The 21,394-nt window shown below is 42.1% G+C and overlaps 1 protein-coding gene across 1 annotated transcript in view; it reads left to right on the top strand.

Moving 5' to 3' along the window:
- The first annotated feature begins 484 nt into the window (after positions 1–484).
- The window catches only part of hdac5 (histone deacetylase 5), a 56,450-nt gene continuing 35,540 nt past the window's right edge, over positions 485–21,394 (top strand). Inside the window, exons 1-2 of the mRNA XM_073494089.1 lie at positions 485–644; positions 10,729–10,899. Coding sequence (XP_073350190.1) covers positions 10,878–10,899 — 22 coding nt within the window. The 5' untranslated portion in view covers positions 485–644; positions 10,729–10,877. The remainder of the gene's footprint in view (positions 645–10,728; positions 10,900–21,394) is intronic.

Genomic DNA, 21,394 nt, shown 5'->3' with positions numbered 1-21,394 from the left:
TGAAGGATGCATTTGATATGCATTTACCAAACACTGTTTGCATAATTTTCTTTTGACTGATGAGGTTTATTAATCAAATAAGGCCTACTTAACTCAGCATTAGGGCTACCTGCATGGCTAAACTGTTTGGAAACATTCCTGAAAGTCTTAGGGTGAGCAGTGCCTGAGTGTGTTATCTGCAGGTCAGTCACCGGCCGGCCTGACTCAGTAGCGCGGGTAGGAAACAATGGTAAAGTGAGGGTGAAGCTGGCATGCAACACAAACTTAACCGTCTGTGTGTCTGCCTGCTTTCTCTACCTCTGCCATGTCTGTCTGTCTGCCTCCATTGGTTTCTATTGAGGCTATTTTTAGCCACAGCAGACTGGTCACGTGGCATGAAGAGGACGTCAATAATGTTGTTGTTGGTGGGAGAGCGAGAGAGGGGGGAGAGAGAGGGGGAGAGAGGCAGACTGTAAATATGGAGGAGGTGAGACGATAGGAGGTGAGACGCGTCCTGCCTGTTTAAAACTACATTGTCGTGAGAGGCGAACGCGCGGAGGAGCTCGCACCGGGGGACTCGCACCGAGCCTCGGCGGAAACCGACGCCGGGAGAAGGAGACCTCTGCGCTGATACGCGCTCCGGGAGGACCCCGCCGACATCCACGGTACCGTGGGGTTTATGAGGGAGCGTGTGCGTGCGTGTGTGTACGTGTGTGCGTGACTGTACGAGAAGGATATACCTACCGTCCGGCGGTTCGAGGGTTTTTTTCTGGAAGAGCGGTTGCAGATTGAGGGGTGACATTTTGTGCTTGCTAAGCCACTGGCTACACACCTACTATTCAGTTAACATCGCAGCTAACTTAGAAACAGTTAACCACTAACCTACTGTGGCTGCCTTGAGCCGACACCTGAGAGATACAATAGCTAGCAGCAGACAGGTAACACTTCACAGCTATTACCTGCTCTCACACAGTAGTTACCTGTGTGCCAGCAGTTACTGACTAGGGGTTAACTGAACAGCTAGCTGCTAACAAGGGCGCAACCAACAGCAGGCAACCTGAAGTTAAACAGCCACCCAGCTTCAGTGCACCCTGAAGCTCACACAGCACAGTGGTTAACACTTTACTCTGGTGGTCAGTGGATGGCCCTAACCACATAAACTAGTAACACATCAGCTACTAACAGTAGCAAGAGAGAACCAGCAGTCCTCCTCTGAAAGCTTGAATTGTGGCTATAAACCAATGCAGTATTATGTTTTACTCTACTTTGTCCAGGCTACACTTAAAAAGGTCCCATATTAGAATCGTATGGGTGCATTGCTCGCATACTGCTATTCTTGAAGGCAAAGACAGCAGCCTTCTTCCGAGCTAGTGCTAAGCATGAAATATGGCAACATTTTTGCTTTATGACATTATTCTCCATGTCATCTACCAGTTTGAAAATATTCACACAGTGTTGGTGTTTAGCTGTCAAACTGCATATCAGTAGCTCGAAACAACATAATCGACTTTGCTGCTGTTGATTGGACAGCAAAAGGGGATGGCAGTTGATATTTTGTTTGTAAGGTTTTTGTGCATTGGCTATAATCTGGCTGAATTTGAATGATCCCACAAAAGTAGGTACAGGTGCTATACTATGGTACTAGTAGCTAAAAGGCATTGGTATTGATCCCACCGCTTTTCTTACAAGACTCGCTCTACTTTTCCTCTGATTGGCTTGTGTCTATCGTTTTCGTGTGACAAAAGCTTCAACGCTTTGTGGTCCTTGTACTGTACAAGTTTAACTGATAGGTGCCTTCATGCCAAAAGAAAATCTGACAGAGATTTTTGCGGCCCTGGTAGTCTGCTGGACAACAAAAGTGAGGGAGATCAGTGGGGCATGTGACTGTCCTGCTGAATCCACAAACTACCTGGGTGCCCTGGTAGTGCGCCTGACCAGAGGGAGGGAGGGAAGTCAGTGGGCCAAGATGAAGTTACAGTTCACCAATACCACAAATGAGAAAATAATTAGCCAGGGTTGTGTCCGTGTTTTTCTTGTGGTTGGTCTGTAAAACAAACGGCCAGTGGCGGAGCTGATAGAGTGAAGAGCGAGCTGTAGTTTGCCCAGTAAACACAACAACCTCTTCAGCTGTTGCAGCTGCAGTGACTCTGGGCTAGTTAGGCAGAGCGGACTGGCTGGGTGTCCTCAGGGCGGACTACCAACTATCTAGATATGCAAGCCCAAATTCTCTTAAATACGCAATTATATTGCAAAGATTACTCTCTAACAGTTGAATGAAAGAAACGCATGTAAAAAATCAGACATGAAAGATTTGATAGATTTCGATAGTTTTAGTTTGTGTTATTTTGCATAATGACAAGTTCACTGTGGCTTTGTCCACAATATCAGCAATATTTGTCTGCAATATTTGAAATGTACCTGGTAGCAAAAAGTCCTCAAAAGTCAATATTGTTAACTGAAACTAACGAAACTGAACTAAAAATAGTAGTCAGTGCTAAACGTTTTGGCGCCTTGGTCAGGGCATGCAAACCATGGAGCGGCTAAAGCGTCCCATACTGCTGCAGCAGCAACACAGCTGACACATAGCCTATGTGAACACAAACACGCGAGTGAGCCGCAGCAGCTCAGTAATGCAGCCGCCACGCAATACACAGGCATCCAGTATGTCCGGTCTGTTAACGTGCAGGACAGTGCCTGCAAACCTACCTCCATCTTTTTGTGTCAGTGAGGGCTGTACCTTAAAGGCTTATATCAGCTAGAAATATAAGATAGGCTACCCTTAGGCTATCATATGACAGTCTTCAGTCTTACTTAAGATGCAGTCAGTCGTGCGCAATTTACGGCTGAAAATATCGATAATGTGCTGATTGTTATTTTGATTATTGACCATTTGGTCTATCAGAGAGTAGTGAAAAATGCCCATCCCAACTTGTTAAAGACAAATGTCTTGTCTAACCAACAACACTCCATAACCCAAATTTTGCTATCATGTAAAACAAAGAAAAGGCAGAAAATTTCTGCATTAGAAAAATTGGAACTTTGCAACCATTAGTTTTGATATAACGCATGATAGCACACAATGACACAGTTGGTCTGTTGGTTTAGTTGCACCAACTTGTTTCTCTGGAGACAGGGGCACATCAGCAACTCCATAACATAATAAAGGGGCACTACATAGTGAGGCAAGCTGGTACTACACCTAACTCATCACAGACCCCTATAATGACATCACTTTGCAAGATTTCTGCGATATGAAGCGCTGTTTGGGACTGCTGAAGTCCCATAATTGGATAAAAACCAGGAAACAGTAGCAAGCAGCAGATCATATACCTCATAAGACTACATCCAAAAGACATTAAATCTTTTTTTGTACAGAGTACAGATTGTTTTTTACGGCGCTGATAATGGAAGTTGCTGAGTGAGACATCTCGCTTCTTTCTCATCTCTGTTGTGAGTTGCACATGTGAAGTGTCAATCAGGCAGATGACAAATCCACTGACAATGCTTGTTATCCCCATTCCCATTAAAGATAAAAGTCAGATGTTATTGGTTGTTACAGTCGCTGTTTTTTTGTCCAGTATAAAAAGGGTATTATAGTTCTGATAGCTGTGGTAGAAGTTTGTTCGCAGCCTCATGCCCTGTCTTTTTTTTTTCCTTCTGGCTGTCCTTCCTTCCTTAAATTTACATTTCCTCCTTTCCCTTTTCCCTTCCTTCATTCCTTCCTTCCTTCAATGGCATCACTATACCGAACATAACATACGCTCATAAATTATTCTTTGTTGTATCACAGTTCAAGGCCTTAGGTCTTCTATAAAATAAAAAGGTCACGATCAGCCGCATTCCTTTGTTCCTGACAGTCAGCAGGTTCAACCACACACATGTGAAGGCCTGAAGAACTTTATTGCTTATGTCCTGGTGAGCAACCTTCGGAAAGAAAGGGGGAAACATTGTATCCAGTTCTCTAAATAAATCCATGGCCCCTCCTCCCTGTTTATAGGGCCTGACCCCCTCATCATCCAGCTGCTGATAGTCCGGTTGGAGGGATGGTGATGAGGGATTTGCAGCTCTATCATGCGCAGGGGTCAGATCATACAGGTCAGAGGTCACTCCATTAGTTACATAAGAGCTTTAAGGGCCACAACACTGACTTCACTTCCAGTGTCCAGATTTTATTTAAGGCCTGTTCTATTTAGTTCTATCAGATGTAGGTTGACAATAAAACCTACACGCAAGTGCTGGGATGAAGATACCCAGTTGGTTCCTAGTTCATTTGATGTAATGGGTTTTCTCTTGAATTTGTGGGAAGGGACCACTTCATGGCCAGTATGGACTGGGGGAATGATAACAGCTATTAATAACTCATTAAACATACAAATAGACATGTAACTATTGTACCTATCCTTTAATATTCCTCCTTAAAATTGATCAACTTGGGAAGCAGCAGCAGCAACACTAAAATGTTAAGATTTCCTTGTTGATTGGATGAGTATTTCCGTTAGGTGTTTTAAGTTTGATTTTGGATTACTGCAGAAAATAAAGTCTGTGACAACAACAAGTTTATGATACTTCCACATTTTGTTTAGCAAAATAATCTTAATAGATGAACACCACTTTTATGATGAAACCGCCGGAAGTAAAAAGCTAACGTTTGGCTGTAAACAAACTACTTTGCAGCTGCATGACTTCAATGTCACCACCACTAAGCGTCTTACGCTATACTATACACACTTTACAATAAATTGATCGGTCTACAAGTTGTAAAGTTAGAGTTAGAATAGTTTGCAACTAAATTCTACCTGTAGATGACTCTCCATGTGATGACGTTTAATGTCCCCAACAACCTCTGTAGTCTCATGTAGCACTTGATAGAAACCCTGCTTTTTTATACATGTTTTTTTGAATTTAAACATAAGGTAAACCACAGACATTTTTCAGGCATTTAACCAAAAACCAGAATTTTGTTTGAAAAATGACAATTAATCGATTCTCCAAATAGCTGCTGATTGATTTTATCCATATTAATCGTTACAGCGCTACATTTAACTGTAATGTTAATATGCAGTCCTGATGTGTCCTTTGAAAGGACAGATACTCTGTGTGTGTGTGTGTGTGTGTGTGTGTGTGTGTGTGTGTGTTTGTCTCCTTTCTCCTTGAGCCTGCTTGACAAGGGGAGGGGGGGGGGCAGATTTTATACATAGTCATGGTTGAAAAGTTGAGTGTGTGTATATACATATACTGTGTGTGTGTGTGTGTGTGTGTGTGTGTGTGTATATACAGTGTGTGTGTGAGTGTGTGTATACAGTGTGTGTGTGTGATGGAACAGTATTGAGAGCGAGCAAGGAATATAGAGACAGAGCAGCACTCAGACTCTACATCCCGTTCTCTTACTCTCTCACACTTGCTGTTTGTTTAGGGAAGAGGTGCTCAGGTGAAGCGTTACCAAGGCAGCCAGCTCCCTGGTTGCCAGGCAGCACTTCCTGCTCCTCTCTAAAATGGGAGGGGCCAGGTATTTTAGGAAATGATGGTGTGAAGAGGTGTAGGAGGAGGCGGCAGAGAGGGAGGGAGGGAGGGAGGGAGAGTGACAGAAAGGGAGAGAAATGTATTTTTCTTGATGCTTTGGCAACACTGAGACACATGACTCACATGTGAGCTTGTTACATTTTCAAATCCTTTCTTTCTTTCTTTCTTTCTTTCTTTCTTTCTTTCTTTCTTTCTTTCTTTCTTTCTTTCTTTCTTTCTTTCTTTCTTTCTCTTTCTCTCTCTCTGTTGGTCTGCATGTCATTAGGCTAATGGAGCTGTTGGCCAGAAGGTTAGTCCGTCACATCTAGTTAGCTCCATAACCTAAGCACACACAACGGCAACACACACAAACATGCACTCACCCACAGCTTTTCATCCCATTATCCAGGCCCTGACACTGTTACCAAGGCACCCGGCCCAGGTGCTGCTCTGACACAGACTTCCTGTGACTTCTTTCGAGAGTTGGCGGAGTTGGAGAAGAGCCTCAGACAGAGCAGTTGGACCTAACCAGGCTAATTAATTATTCAGGTCTCAAATTTTAATTTGCTTTAAGCTTTTGTTATTTTCATTGTTCATGTAGCAATTAAGAGTGTTCTGACCAGATTATGGCTGCAACTAATCATTATTTATTTACCGTATGGATGAACATCTTCACTTTTGGCTGAAGTTACTTCCAAATGTTAAAAGGCAGGCCTAATAAGATTCAACAAGAGATGTGAAAGGATTCATATTTGATACATGGATTTGATTTGAACCTGCAATGCACAGTGAGAATGTAACCCTTTACAGTGAGTTTGACTTCAAATGAAAAGCAATCTAGCTTTAATTTTAATGCTTTTTAACTCAGTAACTGAACTTGATCGCATATCAGGCACAAATTTTCACATGTATCTTTTTACAGCAAGATCTTTCAGTTTTTTTGTTTTTTTTATGTCCAAAAACAAATATTTGAAAAATAGTGATGTACAATGTTATCATCCCCAATTATTTCTATAGAGTTAATTTACTGACCATCTAAACCCTTAAGAATTTGAAATTAGTGAATTTAATTTATTAATTAAGTAATTAAAGCTTGAAATCCAAGGACAAAATATTTTCAGGATATGTGTTGGATTTGTTGCATAATTTCTACAAATTTAATAGTTATTTTTTTCTGTTCACCCCATTACGTATACTAGTGGGACATGCTATTTGGAACTCACTGCCATCATCAACTGCAGCTTTAAGATGTAATTTAGCGTTGAATCATCGTGACAGAAAACAAAGAAACTGCCTATTTTACATGTTATTTTAATATTTACTGCAGGGCTGTTGTACTGGGTTGCATCAGATTGTACAGGTGTAGCCCGTGGACTGTGTACACCAGTTTACTCTGTGGATCTTTACACTGCACAACTGTGAACCAGTTTTGACTAGTTCAACTGCAGTTAAAGCCTAGTAGACAGCGGGTCGAGGTGACCTGAAGATGATGACGATAATGATAATGATGACGCATTCACCCTCCTCTTCCCCAGTTTGGGCTCAGAGCATGCAGATCTGTGTGTCTTGCATGTGTGTGGTGTAAAGAAGAAATTAGTGTGCGTTTGAGTGGAATCAGAGGGTGGGTCGGGGGGAAACTGAGCAGAACATATTCCTTTAAATCACAGTACAGATAAGTACTCTGAGCCTCACCTGTGTCAAACACAATCACGTCTGCTCACACACACTCACATTCATTCAAGGATGTTGAATTTTTCTATGTAGCCTGTTCCTCTCTGTCTCTCTCTCTCTCTCTCTCCCCCTCTCTCTCTCTCTCTCTCGCCCCCTTCTCTCTATCTCTGACTACACGGTACACACAGGACATGAACAGTAGGCGGCGCCAGAGGACCAGGGTGCCACAGTAAGCAACAGGGTGCAGCTTGATTTCTTAATGTGATGTAATTCCTGTTCAAACACAATGTTGGTTCAAGAAACAACTCACGCTGGAATTGTTCAGATATGTAGACCAACCAGACATCAGTTTAATTTAAAAAAATGTAAGTGAATTGAATATGAATTAGCCAGGAACAGAACGCAAACCAAAACAAAACAAACTAAAATTGTATTGATCGTCAGAGAGGAAATTCACATGCAGTGAGGTAAGAAAACAGATCAATTTGGATCAAATGAATCAAAATTAGAAAAATGTGAGAAACCACATTCTAAAGCTATATACATTATAATACCCTAGACTGTGTAAGGGAACTGTACACATATTTGTGTAAAAGAGATCTGGCGGCCATTATGTGTGTACTGTACATAAAGTAGTGCATGTGTAGGTCTAGCTACGACTAATAAATACAACCTTTAAGATTTATTAAAATATAGTGTTACATATAAGCATTATAGGTAATATATGCACTTTACACCATATGATAATAATGTACTATGAAATATATTACCACTCTATCCCTTCTCCAACATGAGGATTTGCTGCTTTCCTCGGTTTTCTATCATTTGTTTATCTTTGGGTTTGGGATTGTTGATCAGACGAAAACAAAATGTTTGCAGATATCAACCTGTTTTCTTTAAAACTGACAAAACTTGCTCAAATACAGAGGCCAAATTGGAGTTATTGAAGTAACACTATTAAGAAACTGAACCTGTCTCTAATGAAAAATGACTTACGATAAGTTATGATATTAGTAGTTCCACCTGTGCTTTTCTGCAGGGATATGTCACAATGTCTTCATTTGGAGAGGACTGTAAAAATTCAGGTCTATCCATCAAACTTATCCACCCTCTATCCATTACCTGTAACCGCTTGTTCTCAGCAGGGTTGTGGGGGGCTTAAGCCGATCCCAGCTGACATTGGGCAGGTCATGGGGTTCACCCTCGATAGGTTGCCAGTTTATCACAGGGCTGACATATGGAGAAAAAACAACCATTCAAACCTATGGGCATTTTAGAGTAACCAGTTGACATAAGCCAGAGCACACAGAGATAAACCAAGCAGACATGGGGAGGACATGCAAATACTACACAGGAAGGCCCCAGCTCAGAATCCAACCCAGGACCTTCTTGCTGTGATGCAACAGTGCTGACCACTGCACAACTGCAAGATTTATTAAACGATAAATGAACATGTAAAGTACAAGTTGGGCAGACTGAAAAGAGATGAGAAAGTCTGGATATGAACTTATCATCAGAGACCAAAAGCCCTTACTGTCTACCAGAAGTTATCAGACTCTAACTCTCCCTCTGTAGTTTCCTCGTACAGCAGTCAAACAACAATATACACAGAGGAGGAATCCCTCTCCCAGGATGGACAGACATGCAATAGATGTCACATGTACAGAACAGAACGACAAAATCATGATTTACAAGTTGCATTGACAGAATATCTGATACAAATTATAATATATGTAAAGTGTGTGGATCCAGGAGGACGACTGAGCAGGACGAGGCATCGCCAAGTGGTGCCGAGTCACGTGACCTCTCCACCGTGGTGACCTGGAAGAGGGAAGGCCACATAACATAACTAGCAGTAAAAAACAAAACATCAGAATGAAGAGACATCACATTTTACAGAACTACAGATATAAGCAGATAGTAAAACAGAGGAGAGCAATGATCCGGCGGAGCCCAGGGTGTGACGATCCAGATCCTTCAATATGTGAGGCAGCAGGAGCCAGGAGAGGTAGATGTTCCCAGGGGCCCCTGGTCCATCAGAAGGGAGCCTGAATGAAAAGAGAGGAGGAGGAGGAGGAGGAGGAAGCTATAGAGAGAGGATGGTGAGAGAACGACACAACTTGCAGCTTGTGGGAACAGAAAACAAAACTCAGAAAATAGAATATGTAAGAGCAGTAAAGTATGCCAGATTATGAAGTTTAACAGCTGATTTAAAAAATGATGTTTCCCATTTCCACATAAGACTGTGAAGGTAACGTCAGAGTCTTACCTGACGGCGCTGCAGTTGCTCCAAACACTTATTGGCGGAGATGTTGACTCCACTATATGATGTTCTAAGAAACTTTTTATTTTTCCTGAATTGGATTTTGGAGATTTTGATCTTATTTGTCTGATTTTGAAGGTATAGGTTATTCTGTTACAGAATACATGCTGTGTGACCGGCGTGGAGAGAAAAATAGCCCACATTCATATTATAAACAGCAAATAATTACTGTCTATGTCAGCATTTGACCAATTAAAATCGACCTGTAAAATATTTAACAACACAAAAACTTGTGATAAGTGGTATGTGAGGATTCAGATATGAAGCCTCGACAATATAAATATGTGACAGATCATTTTTTTTCATCATATTTTTTTCCTTCGTGTTTGACTTTGATTGGGGCGAGGTAATAACAAAGTTGAGCTAAGCTTTTCGTTCATACACGTCACATAGTTTACACTGATACACTCACACTAGGCCCAGTTGCTCTGTACCATGCCGAAGCAGGATTGTCCCTCCTCCCCAGGCCCCCACTGGCTTGAACTCACATTGAAAGGACACCTCTTCCAATCGTGCCAGGGCCAAGCAAGCGTACTGTACTTGAGCACGTTATGGAGCGCTCACACTACTCAAACAAACGACTTTGGGGTTCAAACGTACTTAGGCACGGTATGGATTGCCTAGTGCATGTGCGCACTATGGCTGCCTTTTTAATGTTGTCAGCTTATTTTAAAACAAAAACCCTGTGTACGAATTTTAAGTAGACATGATATCATGCTTAATGACTGAGGATAAACTGCATTTCTTCTACATGTCTTCTACATGAAGAAGAAATGTCGGAGTGAAAACTTCCACGGATCCAATAAAGAGCACGACAGAGCTGCTAGCATTAGCCTCAACACTTACTTTGTAGCATCCTGGACCCCCTTCCACGCAGTAGGAACATACTACAGATCGTATGTGCTATCATGAGGTGCTATCATGAGGTGCTATCATGAGGGGCTATCATGAGTGGGGCTGTAACTTCAAAAGAATATCATGTTACAATGTTCGCATTTTACGTTAGAGCATTTAAACACACTAATCCATTTCTTAGCTGATGTGTTTTGGTTTTAGAAATGCTAAAAAAAATTACAGACCATCATCACTTCAACATGGGGACAAATCCAAAGCTTGACACACCTGCTGTGCTGGTTTCTAAAGAATGATTAGACGATTGCTTTCAGGGGGAGGGGCTTAACAAACAGTCAAGTGTTGTGTGGAGAAAAACAAGTGGTGTGTAGTAATCTGAAAAACTTATTTTTTCTCTTTTGCAGAAAGGCTGGCATTGAGAAAAAAGTCTGATTCATCTGTCTGTCCATCGTCTGTCCTCCAACACATGGCTGACTCTGAGGACCCGCTTTAACCACACATACACACACACACTGTGGAAGGATTGGGGAAGGAAGTCCAGGTTTCGACCTTCATGAATTCATCACACACCTCAGGTAAGTCTCTGTCAATCTGTCTCTCCATCTCAAGAGCTGCTGTGGTTAACACTTGTGTAACCAGAGTGAGACAGGCACTCTTCTGGCTTATGCTGGTGTAACAAATGAAGTGTCCGACTGGTCGGCTGGTGGTGACACTGGTGTGGCTGGTGGTGGTAGGTAAGACAATGGGGACTGGCCTGTGACTGGATGTCGCTAGTTTGAATTCCTAGGATGTCAGATGTCCATTTTTTTCTTCTGCTCTCTTTCAGTTTTATCCAGAGTTACTGCTACAAGCATGAGAATAACCTTTTTGACTGGTGGGTGTACCTATACTAAATATCAATACAGAGTACCATTCTTTTATATAATCTCAGTATTTATTGTGCCAAAGTTTTGACTTCCCGGTTGAGTCCGTATGAGCAATGCAAGTTTTAACCTGCTTTTTTTCGAGGGGTGAATTTTTTCAGTTGTGTGGTCTGTTGTTACACTTGTAAGCCCAGTCAATTATATAAAGGGAACTTTATTGAGCCAGCAGCTCAGTTTACTGACTCGAGATAAACAGTGTGAGAAGGACTGAGACATTTGAAGCTTTCTAGCAGCACTTTTCAGCTGATGCATGGCTCGCACTGAGGTCAATAACAGAATCAGTCACATAATCAGACTGTATGTTTGCCTCACTCGGCTGCCCTTCAGTGTGTGTTTGTGTGTGTCTATGACAGTTAAGATATGGTTGAAAGTACTGTGCAAGCAGAGTGGTCACAAGCACGACTTATTGCAGCAATATTAGGGTTTATGGCTCGAGAGATGCCAATGTCAGTCGGTCAGCCCACCACTTTGGTCCAGACTGAAATGTAAACAATTATGGGATGGATGGCCATGGAATTTGGTACAGCCATTTACATTGTATGTCCTGCGAGATCATCACACGGGAAGATCTTGAGATTATTTAGGAGGGATCTCACTAGGGCTTAAAATAATACTGAGATATTATCATTGCAGTACACGATATAGTATGTCTTGATATTTAAAAATCTCCTCAAAAGCACTTGATAAATGCTAGGATGGGGCGACAAAATCAAATATCGATATTTTTGACCAAATACCTTGATATCGATATTGTGACAATATTGAAGGAAGGACAGGTGATATTTTTATTTTATGATAAATAATCAGCAGTAATGTGGATATAGTGATGGAATAAAGTCATAAAGTGGGTAAAGGCCAGTATAAGAACAAGAAGAACAGTCTGCAAAGTGTCAGAAAATGTCATCACTTTACTGTAATGCAGCCTTTACAACCACAAACAGACATCACTTGTACCATATCATGATATGATGCTATCCTAAATCTAAGACGATATATAAACTCATATCACTCAAAGGATATAGAATTGATATATTGTCAAGCTCTAGTTCTCACATAGTGTTCCATATAATTTTCTAATACATAATGCATGTATTATGAGCTGTATTTCTGTGTTTGTTGACAATCAGTGGTTGGCAAATTAATTTCGTAATGTGGTAGAACACAGTCAAAACACCTGTAAGGCGCCCTCAGGTATTTTTATGACACCCGTGTTTCGGACTGAGTGACTTGACTGACTGCTGACTGACTGTGTGATCTGGTTGTCATGGATACAGATATAGTACATAACGCACACACTCACTCACATAGACACACACAGACACACAGACAGCAGTGTGACTCCAGGGGTTGATGTGCCTCAAATAGAAACGCAGAGATGAGTCATCCACCGAGCTACTGCAGTAGACACACACACACACACGCACGCACACACGCGCACACACACACGCACACACACGCACCTTTAACAGATGTGTTTAGTATGTGACAGCATGTCAGACATGTTGCGTGGTCAGTCGCATCTCTCTGTCTCTCTGGCTGCCAAAACGATGTGAAATGAGGATGTAAGATGATAGAACAAGTCTTTAATAAATAATCACAGTACTGGATAATAGAAAAGCAATGCATCAGCTCAAGTTGATGTAAAACATTAAAGGATGTAAAAATGAGTTTTCAGCGTTTGCATTTTCTGTGTATTTAGTCTGACTGCTTGTGAGTCATGCTGAGGCAGTCTTAAATCTGCTTGAGGACACACAGAGCTGTTTACACAGGAGGTGAGGATGATAAGGGCGATGAAGGTGATGAAGAGGAGGTGGGATGAAGGTGATGATAAAACGATTTAACGAAATATTATCGTTCCTGGAAAGGAAACGGACATTACAGCAGCGACTGATGAATACAGAGGAGTCAAAATCATCTACCCATTGTCTCATACATTGTGCTGCGCCCATGCAAGACTTTTTCAAATATGTATTAGCATTGGTTGCATAAAGCCTGATTCATTCTGATCCTTTGTTTTTTGTAATCCATGCACTCCAGCAGTCAGTGACATCCCACAGCACTCTGTTTAAACATTGGAACCTATTCCTTTAAGCACAGCTTCACTTAGACTGAGCTGCTGAATGGAACAAACAAGTACTATAAATAGCAGCCAGCAGTTTCAATTAATAATATCCACACTGACAGCGATGTGAGAAAAAGGAGCAGTGCAGCATTAGGGTATAGAGTGACATATGCACTTCCTACATGTGATGCACCTTTTAAAATGCTGCTATTGGATGAAAAGCACTTTCTGTCAAATTTGGACATAAGTGTTCTAAGATTGGTATAAAAGACGACACCCCACCCACAGTCTGTTCACCCTGCTGCCATCTGGCAAAAGATACAGAAGTATATGCTGTCATACCACTGGACTACAGAGCAGCTTCGCTCCCCAGGCCGTGATGACTTTAGCATCAACACTCCATTTTCCAAAATAGATGTACTAGGGCTCAAAGGACCCAAACATTGTTTAGTTTTAAATTAAAAGTTTTAAATTACATTACATTTACCTTGTAAGCTTGTAACATTGTGATTTTACATATTGGACTATGTGTAGGGGCAGTGGCAGTGCCTCACAGCAAGAAGGTTGTGGGTTCGAGACCCAGCTGGGGCAGGAGCTTCTGTGCAGAGTTTGCATGTTCTCCTCCCTGTGCCTGCGGGGGTTCTCCAACAGTTCCTCCCACGCTTCCTCCCACAGTCCAAAGACATGCAAATGAGGTTAATCGGTCACTCTAAATTGCTTGTTGGTCTCTATATGTCAGCCATGACATGAACTGGCAACGTGTCCAGGGTGTACCCCGCCGCCTGCCCAGTGTCAGCTGGGATGGGCTCCAGCCCCCTGCAGCCCTGTAAAGGATAAGCGGTTGTGGATAATGAATGACTGTTTCTTGGCCATGCTCAGATTTGTCAGTGGTTTTTGCACAGATCAAACAGACAAGATATAACAAGTGAGCTTCAGAGTTATTTGTTACCATTGGACACAGCCACGATTTATAAGATTTACCCCTGTTTGTCAATCCTAATGCTAAGCTAACTGGCTCCTGGCTGTAGCTTCCTGTTTACTGAAACTGAGTAGTATCAAGGAAAACAGCAGGCAGCTGAGAACTGGTCCTAAGAAAGCAATTAGCTGTGTTTGACAGAATGTCAACCTATTCCTTTATGGCGGTTTTATTTACTAATGATGCAGATATTCACTTTGTATGACTTGTAAATGCTATTTCAGTGTAATATCTAGTTGGTGTAGTTCTGTAGTGTTCATTTCTCGCCAGCTCAACCAAAGTCTGCCCTGCTTCTTTCAAGAAAGATGACATCTACATAAGTTAGCATAAAAAAACAGTCTGGTCCTTTATATGGTTTTGAGTTTGCTGAAAGTATTGATAGGTGACCATAACCTATATCATCAAGTTGTCAGCCTCCATGTCAGGGTTGCATTATATGATAATATGTACATTTGTCTGCCAGTAGAGATTTTGTAAGACATTCTCTTGTTGGATCAGACCATTTCTGGAAGTATTGCTAATTAATGCAAAGTGGCTGATTTATGACAAAGCTGGATTCACAGGATTGTTTAATGAACTACTTTGCTCTGAATCCAGTGCATCTGTGGAGGTTATTGCAATTTCTTGTGTGTGTACTGTGATGTGGAAGTAATTACAATCATTTGAATAATGTGTCAAGAAATTAAATTAAAATGTGTTATTGGTTGCACCCAAATGATGTGCTGGTGCACCTAAATGATGTGCTGGTGCACCTAAATGATGTGCTGGTGCACCTAAATGAAAAAGTTTGGCGCACCAGTGCAAAAAAAGAAAAGTGTCTGGTGCCCTGCATAAAACTTAGTATTTAAAACTGTCATGTACCGAGAGCTGATATTGATTTATCACAACCAATAGTGGATTTCAGAGGAAATACTAATATCTATATTTGAAAGTTTAAAAAAATATAATTTTAATATATCATCCAATATTAATTTTTTTATAAAACAGAAACACATAACATAAACAGAAAATAATGATATGGATTTGATTTGTAGCTTGTTTTTTACAAACTAAGCAGAAATATTACCGTATAAAAATCAACTTGTCAGAGCCCTCTGGTGGACAAACTGTAATGGTGACACTGTTTATAAAGTACCTCAAACCGAGCATTTCTGTACAGTCATTTCTTCACAGATACCAATATTTGTTTTTCCATCCTATGTGACATGTTCACCATTCATTATTCATTAGTTTAGCATTAAGCATGCTATTATTTTCCAATTAGCATCCATTATTTCATTAATTTAGCATGTTAACATTTTCTAATTAGCACTCAATACAAAGTACAGCTGTGTCGGATGGGGACGTCACCCGTGTTGCTCGTATTTGTTCCAAAAGCATACCAAAAATAAATAAAAACGGAACAACAGCTACAAGTTGAATCTTATCAAACATAGTGCACGGACAGGACGAGGCTGCAGCGTGAGCAGGCACAGCCACCGTGCTTATAAAGTGGACAATCTCCACCTACAGGAACTCAGACTGCACCAACACAAAATCATAGGAGGGAAAGGTTGCAGCCCTGCCCACGCGGTTTGATTGATGGGTGATCTCTGGGCAGTGTGGTGCAGAAACATGACAGCGCTGAACGCCTCCCCATCCCCCCACAACCCCCGCCACCCCACCCCAGAGCTGTAGGCTTACTGCTCCCTTTCCGTCTATTTTTATCTGTGGCTCCTCCTCCTCCCAGGCAGGCTATTTTCAGCTGTAGTCCCTCCATCAACCCCCCATCTCCTGTGTTAGTAAATGCTTCTCTTCTCCGCTCCTTTCTCCCCTTCGTGTTGTTTAATCTTTAAAAAAGTCACCTCGTCTAACAGCAGAAACATGCAGCGGAGGGGGAAATGAATGAAGTTGGACGGAGGGACGGCTGTTGAAGAGTGTCCTTGTCTTCTCTCCTTCTCCTTTCTGTACGTTGTGAAGCTTTTACTAAATCCAAAGAAGCTGTTGTTGACTTTCTATTCATCCGCCTGTCTTCCTCACCACCCAGTGATCTACTTTCAGCCTCTTGCTCCCGCTCTCCCTCCTCCCCTCCGTCTCCTCTCTCCCTCTCTCAACGTTCATTCAGCAGCTCAAAGAGCGTCGTAGACACACTCCCCTGTACACACACACACACACACACACACACACACACACACACTCAAACACACACACACCAAGGACTCTCAGACAGTGAATATTAGCTGTCTGACCAGCAGCTGTTTCTGGTCGCTGTACACGGCTCGGCTCTGCAGCAGCCCGCCTCGTTTTGTGTGTTTCCAAGCGAGGGATAAGAGGACAGCGTGTGATCTCTGGCTGTTTATTTTGCTGGGAGGATTCTAACTTGCCGCTCGTCTTCTTGAGCCCAGCCTTTCCTCTCCTTGCATTGCTTCTTTTTATTTTTTTTTATTCTACCACTCTGCTCCCTCCTTCCTTCCATTTCCCTCTCTCTGTCATTCTCTCAGCGCTTCGTTCTAATTTTGGAAGCATGGAACCTCGGGGAGCGCTCTCCCAAAGCTATTTACATCCTCGCCTCTCCTCCTCTTCCTCCTGCTCCTCCTCCACCTCCTCCTCCTCCTCGTCCTCTCCTCTCCCTCTCGTCGTACAGGAGGAGAGCAGCATGAGGATCCTTTGATGCACCCGAGCAGGGGAATTCGTCTTCTCCTCGTCTCTGTATTTTTGTTGTGTTGTTAGCGGTGGGAAGTGGTGTAGCGGCTGCAGCAGCACCACTCTCCAGCCGATCCCTTCCATCACTCCTCAGTTCATGGAAATACACACAGCAACGAGATTTCATTGATTCTTTTCCTGCTCTTGGTTTTGCTCGTTCAGTTTGGCTGGCAAAGGCTGAGAGAGGGTTCAGTGCACCAGAGGAAACAAACTTTTTTCTACCTTTTGCAACATACCAGCCACTGTTTTTCAGGAGCAAAGTGTTGTGCATGGATCAGGACTCCAGGTGATGTAGACCAGAAAGCCACATTTTGATTTTGATTCATTCTTCAGACTAAGCAGAGCAGAGGGTTTTTCAAACCTGCAGCCGAAGCTACAACATAAGAAAAGAGGATTTTGTCTGAAGTGTCTGTTACTGGTCATTACAGCACAAACCATGGGCTGGAGCCAGATGGAGCTCCAGGAAAACTGAAAGGCAGAGAGACTACCTGCAAAAATCACACTGAGACTGCAGCCTGAATAGGCTTCCTCTGCTGGATTACATAATAAAAGCACAGAGGACTTTTCTGAGTTCTCTCTGGAATTTTTGATGGAATTGACATAAATTTTTTAATCATTTTTATAATAGAAGCGCAGAAAACATTTAGAAGTTTTCAATTTTGCTTCATCCCAGAATGAGTCATCCATGATTCAGTATTTTTGAAACTATATTTGAATGCCTGTTTCCCCCTATCCTCAGCAACTTGAGTCCTGCACTAAGCCATGCCGCTTTCTCGGGAGAGGAACTGACTGTCATTTTTTGTGACAAAATAAAGCGCTGCTTCTTGTCTTGGCATGCTGTTGCATCCCACGGTGTCAGGATTGTGCGCCATGTTGCAGACCATCTATGAGACTGAGTCCTGTTTTTCCTCTGCCAGCACAGACAGCCACCACCAGCCTCTGGAGCTCCTGAGTGACAACAGGGGCTCCAGCATTGCCATGCCCACCACCGGTGAGTCATCTCTGGGAAAGGAGAGGTGGGGAGGGGGGCTGCTGAGTGCTGGAGGTTTGATGGGCTCGTCAGACTAAAGGTTGAATGTAAAAAGTGTTATTTGGCGTTCCCCGAACGACGAGATATTTGCGTGGGCTCAGTTGTTTTGTTGATGGAATAGAATGTAAGAATGGACAGAAGGTTATCGTCAGAGGGTTTCAAACTGTGGGGATGCGAGGCAAAGATGCTGTGTGAGGTGGAAGGGGCAGGGGCATGCCGTTGTTTTAAAGACAAATCAAGTAAGTCGTCATTACCATTAACATGGGCAGCATTTGGAGCAGTAGAGGCTGTGAGACAGTTTATTGATGCAATTAATGCTCATTTTAAATCCAGAGTGCCCGACCGCTGCACTTTGCGTCACAATTGCCACATCTGAACATGCACATGATAAACATACTTTAAGATTCAGTGGGATTTACACTTTACGGAGAAACCATTAGATATGACAGATATTTTTGTGTTTTTTCAGTATAAAAGTCGTCCAGTAATAGATGTCTGTACATACATGGATGCACTGCAAACAGGAACTGCTAATAACTAATTCGGCATACTTTAAATGGTGCCAGTTTACCATAATGTAAACAAATATAGGATAAAACAAACAGGGCTCAAGTTTTATCCCAGAGCTAACTTACTGAATACACTGATGCAGTATGCTTCCTGTTTACATCCCCCGAAGCCCGTAAATTACAGGAACTGTACTTCCAAAGCTTCAAGCGTGATTGTTGTATTAATACAACCTTTTTTCATGTCTCACTGTCATTTTGTTCTGTCATTAATAAGGTGCAGAATGTCCCATCAACATGACTCTTAGACTCCTGAAACACAGATATTTGCCCTGTGTTGAAAATGTGTGGACGTGTCATTAATTGACAATTGAGTTTGGGGATGATGAGGATGTTGATGCAATAAAAAACACATTAAATCACATACTCAGTCTTGAACCAAAGTAGATCCACGAAGAACAATGTCTTCTTTTCACGTTTTCAGAGAAATAGGGGCAAGAATGCTCCAGGCGCTCTTCTGTAAATCACACTCTCTCGTGATTTCCATCTACTGCTCTACACTGCTCCTTGTCAGTTTAGGGCGTATGGATGACCTTTGTTTGGGAACCTTTTGAGACTTTGAAGAACACTTTTTTGCACACTTTCTTGCTCTTAACTGTTCAGCCAACTCTTAGGTCACTATCTTTGTCTTTACCTTTTAGATTTAGGGAATTTATCTAGTACTGAAACACAACAAAATTAATTTCTTGTGGGAATTCAACCTGTGGAGGATTTGGTACAGTAAAGGCTGCCGAACAATGTGGCTGCTGACGTTGGGTGAGCCTATTTGGAGTGCGGCCTGATGCCACCTCCTGATGCCAGCAGGTTGTTAATTGGTACAAGCAGGACACAACATTCACTCTAATCTTCTTTTCGGCTGCAATTACACTGTTGGTCTACTGGTGAACCCAGGTCAGTGTTTATTTGTGTTTGTGTGTTTGTTCAGACTTAACAGGCTCACAAACACTTGAATGTTTGTGTTGTAGATGCTCTGTGTTCTTGGTTTGCTCTTTACTAATGCTTATCACATTTATTATTTAAAACTGGTTCTGCATCTTATATGAGGTACGTGTGTTTAGTGATGCTATTGCTTAACTTGTCGGAAAAAAAAGTCTGAACTACACAGCTGGTGACCATGAATCTGCGAGTGAAAATATTTAAACCAGCAAAATAATTTACATTTCCCATCTATAAACCGTTAATCACCTGTTGTATGTTTTTAATGTTAAAACTAGCAAACTGAAGCCACATAGTCTTGTTACCCTAACAAAAATAAGTACAATATTTCACTGTGTAGCTCTGTTTTGATCTCTGCCAGCTCCTGGGGAAAAAGATTTGGCTCTTTAGTGCCAGTTAAACCAAAACAATGAGCTGAAAGTTGCTAACGTGATCCAAGTCAACCAAAATAAGCTCCCTGGGGCCTTAAGCAAAATTCTGATAAGGGGCCTCGGACCTGACCTGTGAGCCATGTAAACCTTTGCCATTGCCCACTTCCTCAAAGTGACAAGTGACACCCCTCGTGCTTCCTCTACAATTCTCCCTCCTTTTAAACAGTATGCTCCATCTGAAGGAATAAAAAAAGGTAGAGCTATACAGAAGAGAATGAGGTACAAACAAGCAGTAACCAGTGGTGGGATGTAACTAACTACATTTACATCAAGCACTGAACTTAAGTACACATTTAAGGAACTTTACTTTACTTGAGCATTTGCATTTAATCCAGTTTTATACTTCTACTCCACTGCACCCTAGAGGCAAATATTGTACCATTTATTCCACTACATTTGTTTGACAGCTTTGGTTACTAGTTACCTTTCACATAACAATTTTCCATCCCTAATGAGTTCAGAAACAAATAAACCTTTAAAATATCCTCTTGAAGTAGAAACATACATTGTCACAAAGCTTAAAAGTGAAGAAGTGAGGCTTTTATGCTGACTCAACCTTGACTGGGAGCCTAACTCATCATTGTATCATTGTCCTGTCTTAATGTTACGTGTCATCACGCCCGTTTATTCTCCAGTGGAGTGGACACCGCGATTGCTGTCGGAAAGCGAGAGTTTTGTTTTGTGCATATGAGCGCATGTTCGCGTGATGCGATTGTCTTTCCGACCTGCAGTTTATGAACACCTCGGCCCGTTGACATTTATCAAACATAATAAATCATTGTAGACCTATTTCAGGCATAAAGTCACATACCGCGGTAAGCAAGACACAGACAGATAAAAGATGCACTGCCCAGCCCAGCTGATGTTAGCAAGATGGACAGACTACAGAGAGATGGACCGGCACACATGAACTTAGATTGCTGATGTTGAGCTGCAGTTCATTCTCACGTTGATTTTTTTTTCCTTGTCTCGTGACCAGAAGGATGGTTACTCTTCATACTCTCATGTTTTAAACATTGACATCCACTTTGACATGAGGGGGAGGTGGGGCCCTTGTGTACCTTGTGTACCTTGTGGGGCCCTATGCGACTTGTGTAGCATGCGTATAGGACCTACCGGCCAAGTCAACCAAAATAATGAGCTGAAAGATGTCAAAACACATTGTAGAGCTGAGGGGAACTGCAGAGATGTTGATATTTTTTGTGGATTTGTCTGTGTGAGTGACTCCTTCACATTACACAGAGTCATTTGACCCGTTGTTAATCCAAATAATATCACCAGTGCTTCTCTTAAAAATATGCATGCCTGATGTGTAAATGATTGAACCAGATGTTGTCAAAGATATAAAGCTTGGTGTAACACAACAGACAGCATCAGCTGCGGATGACCTACTGTCTGCCAGCCCATAATACTCCTGACCCAGCCTCAGTCTCTATAGCAACGCTACACATGTGACTCCTCTCC

This window comes from Pagrus major, chromosome 23, assembly GCF_040436345.1.
Source record: "Pagrus major chromosome 23, Pma_NU_1.0".
Classification (NCBI taxonomy): Eukaryota; Metazoa; Chordata; class Actinopteri; order Spariformes; family Sparidae; genus Pagrus; species Pagrus major.
Note: the sequence above shows the minus strand (reverse complement) of the source record. Positions and strands in the feature narration are given on the sequence as shown.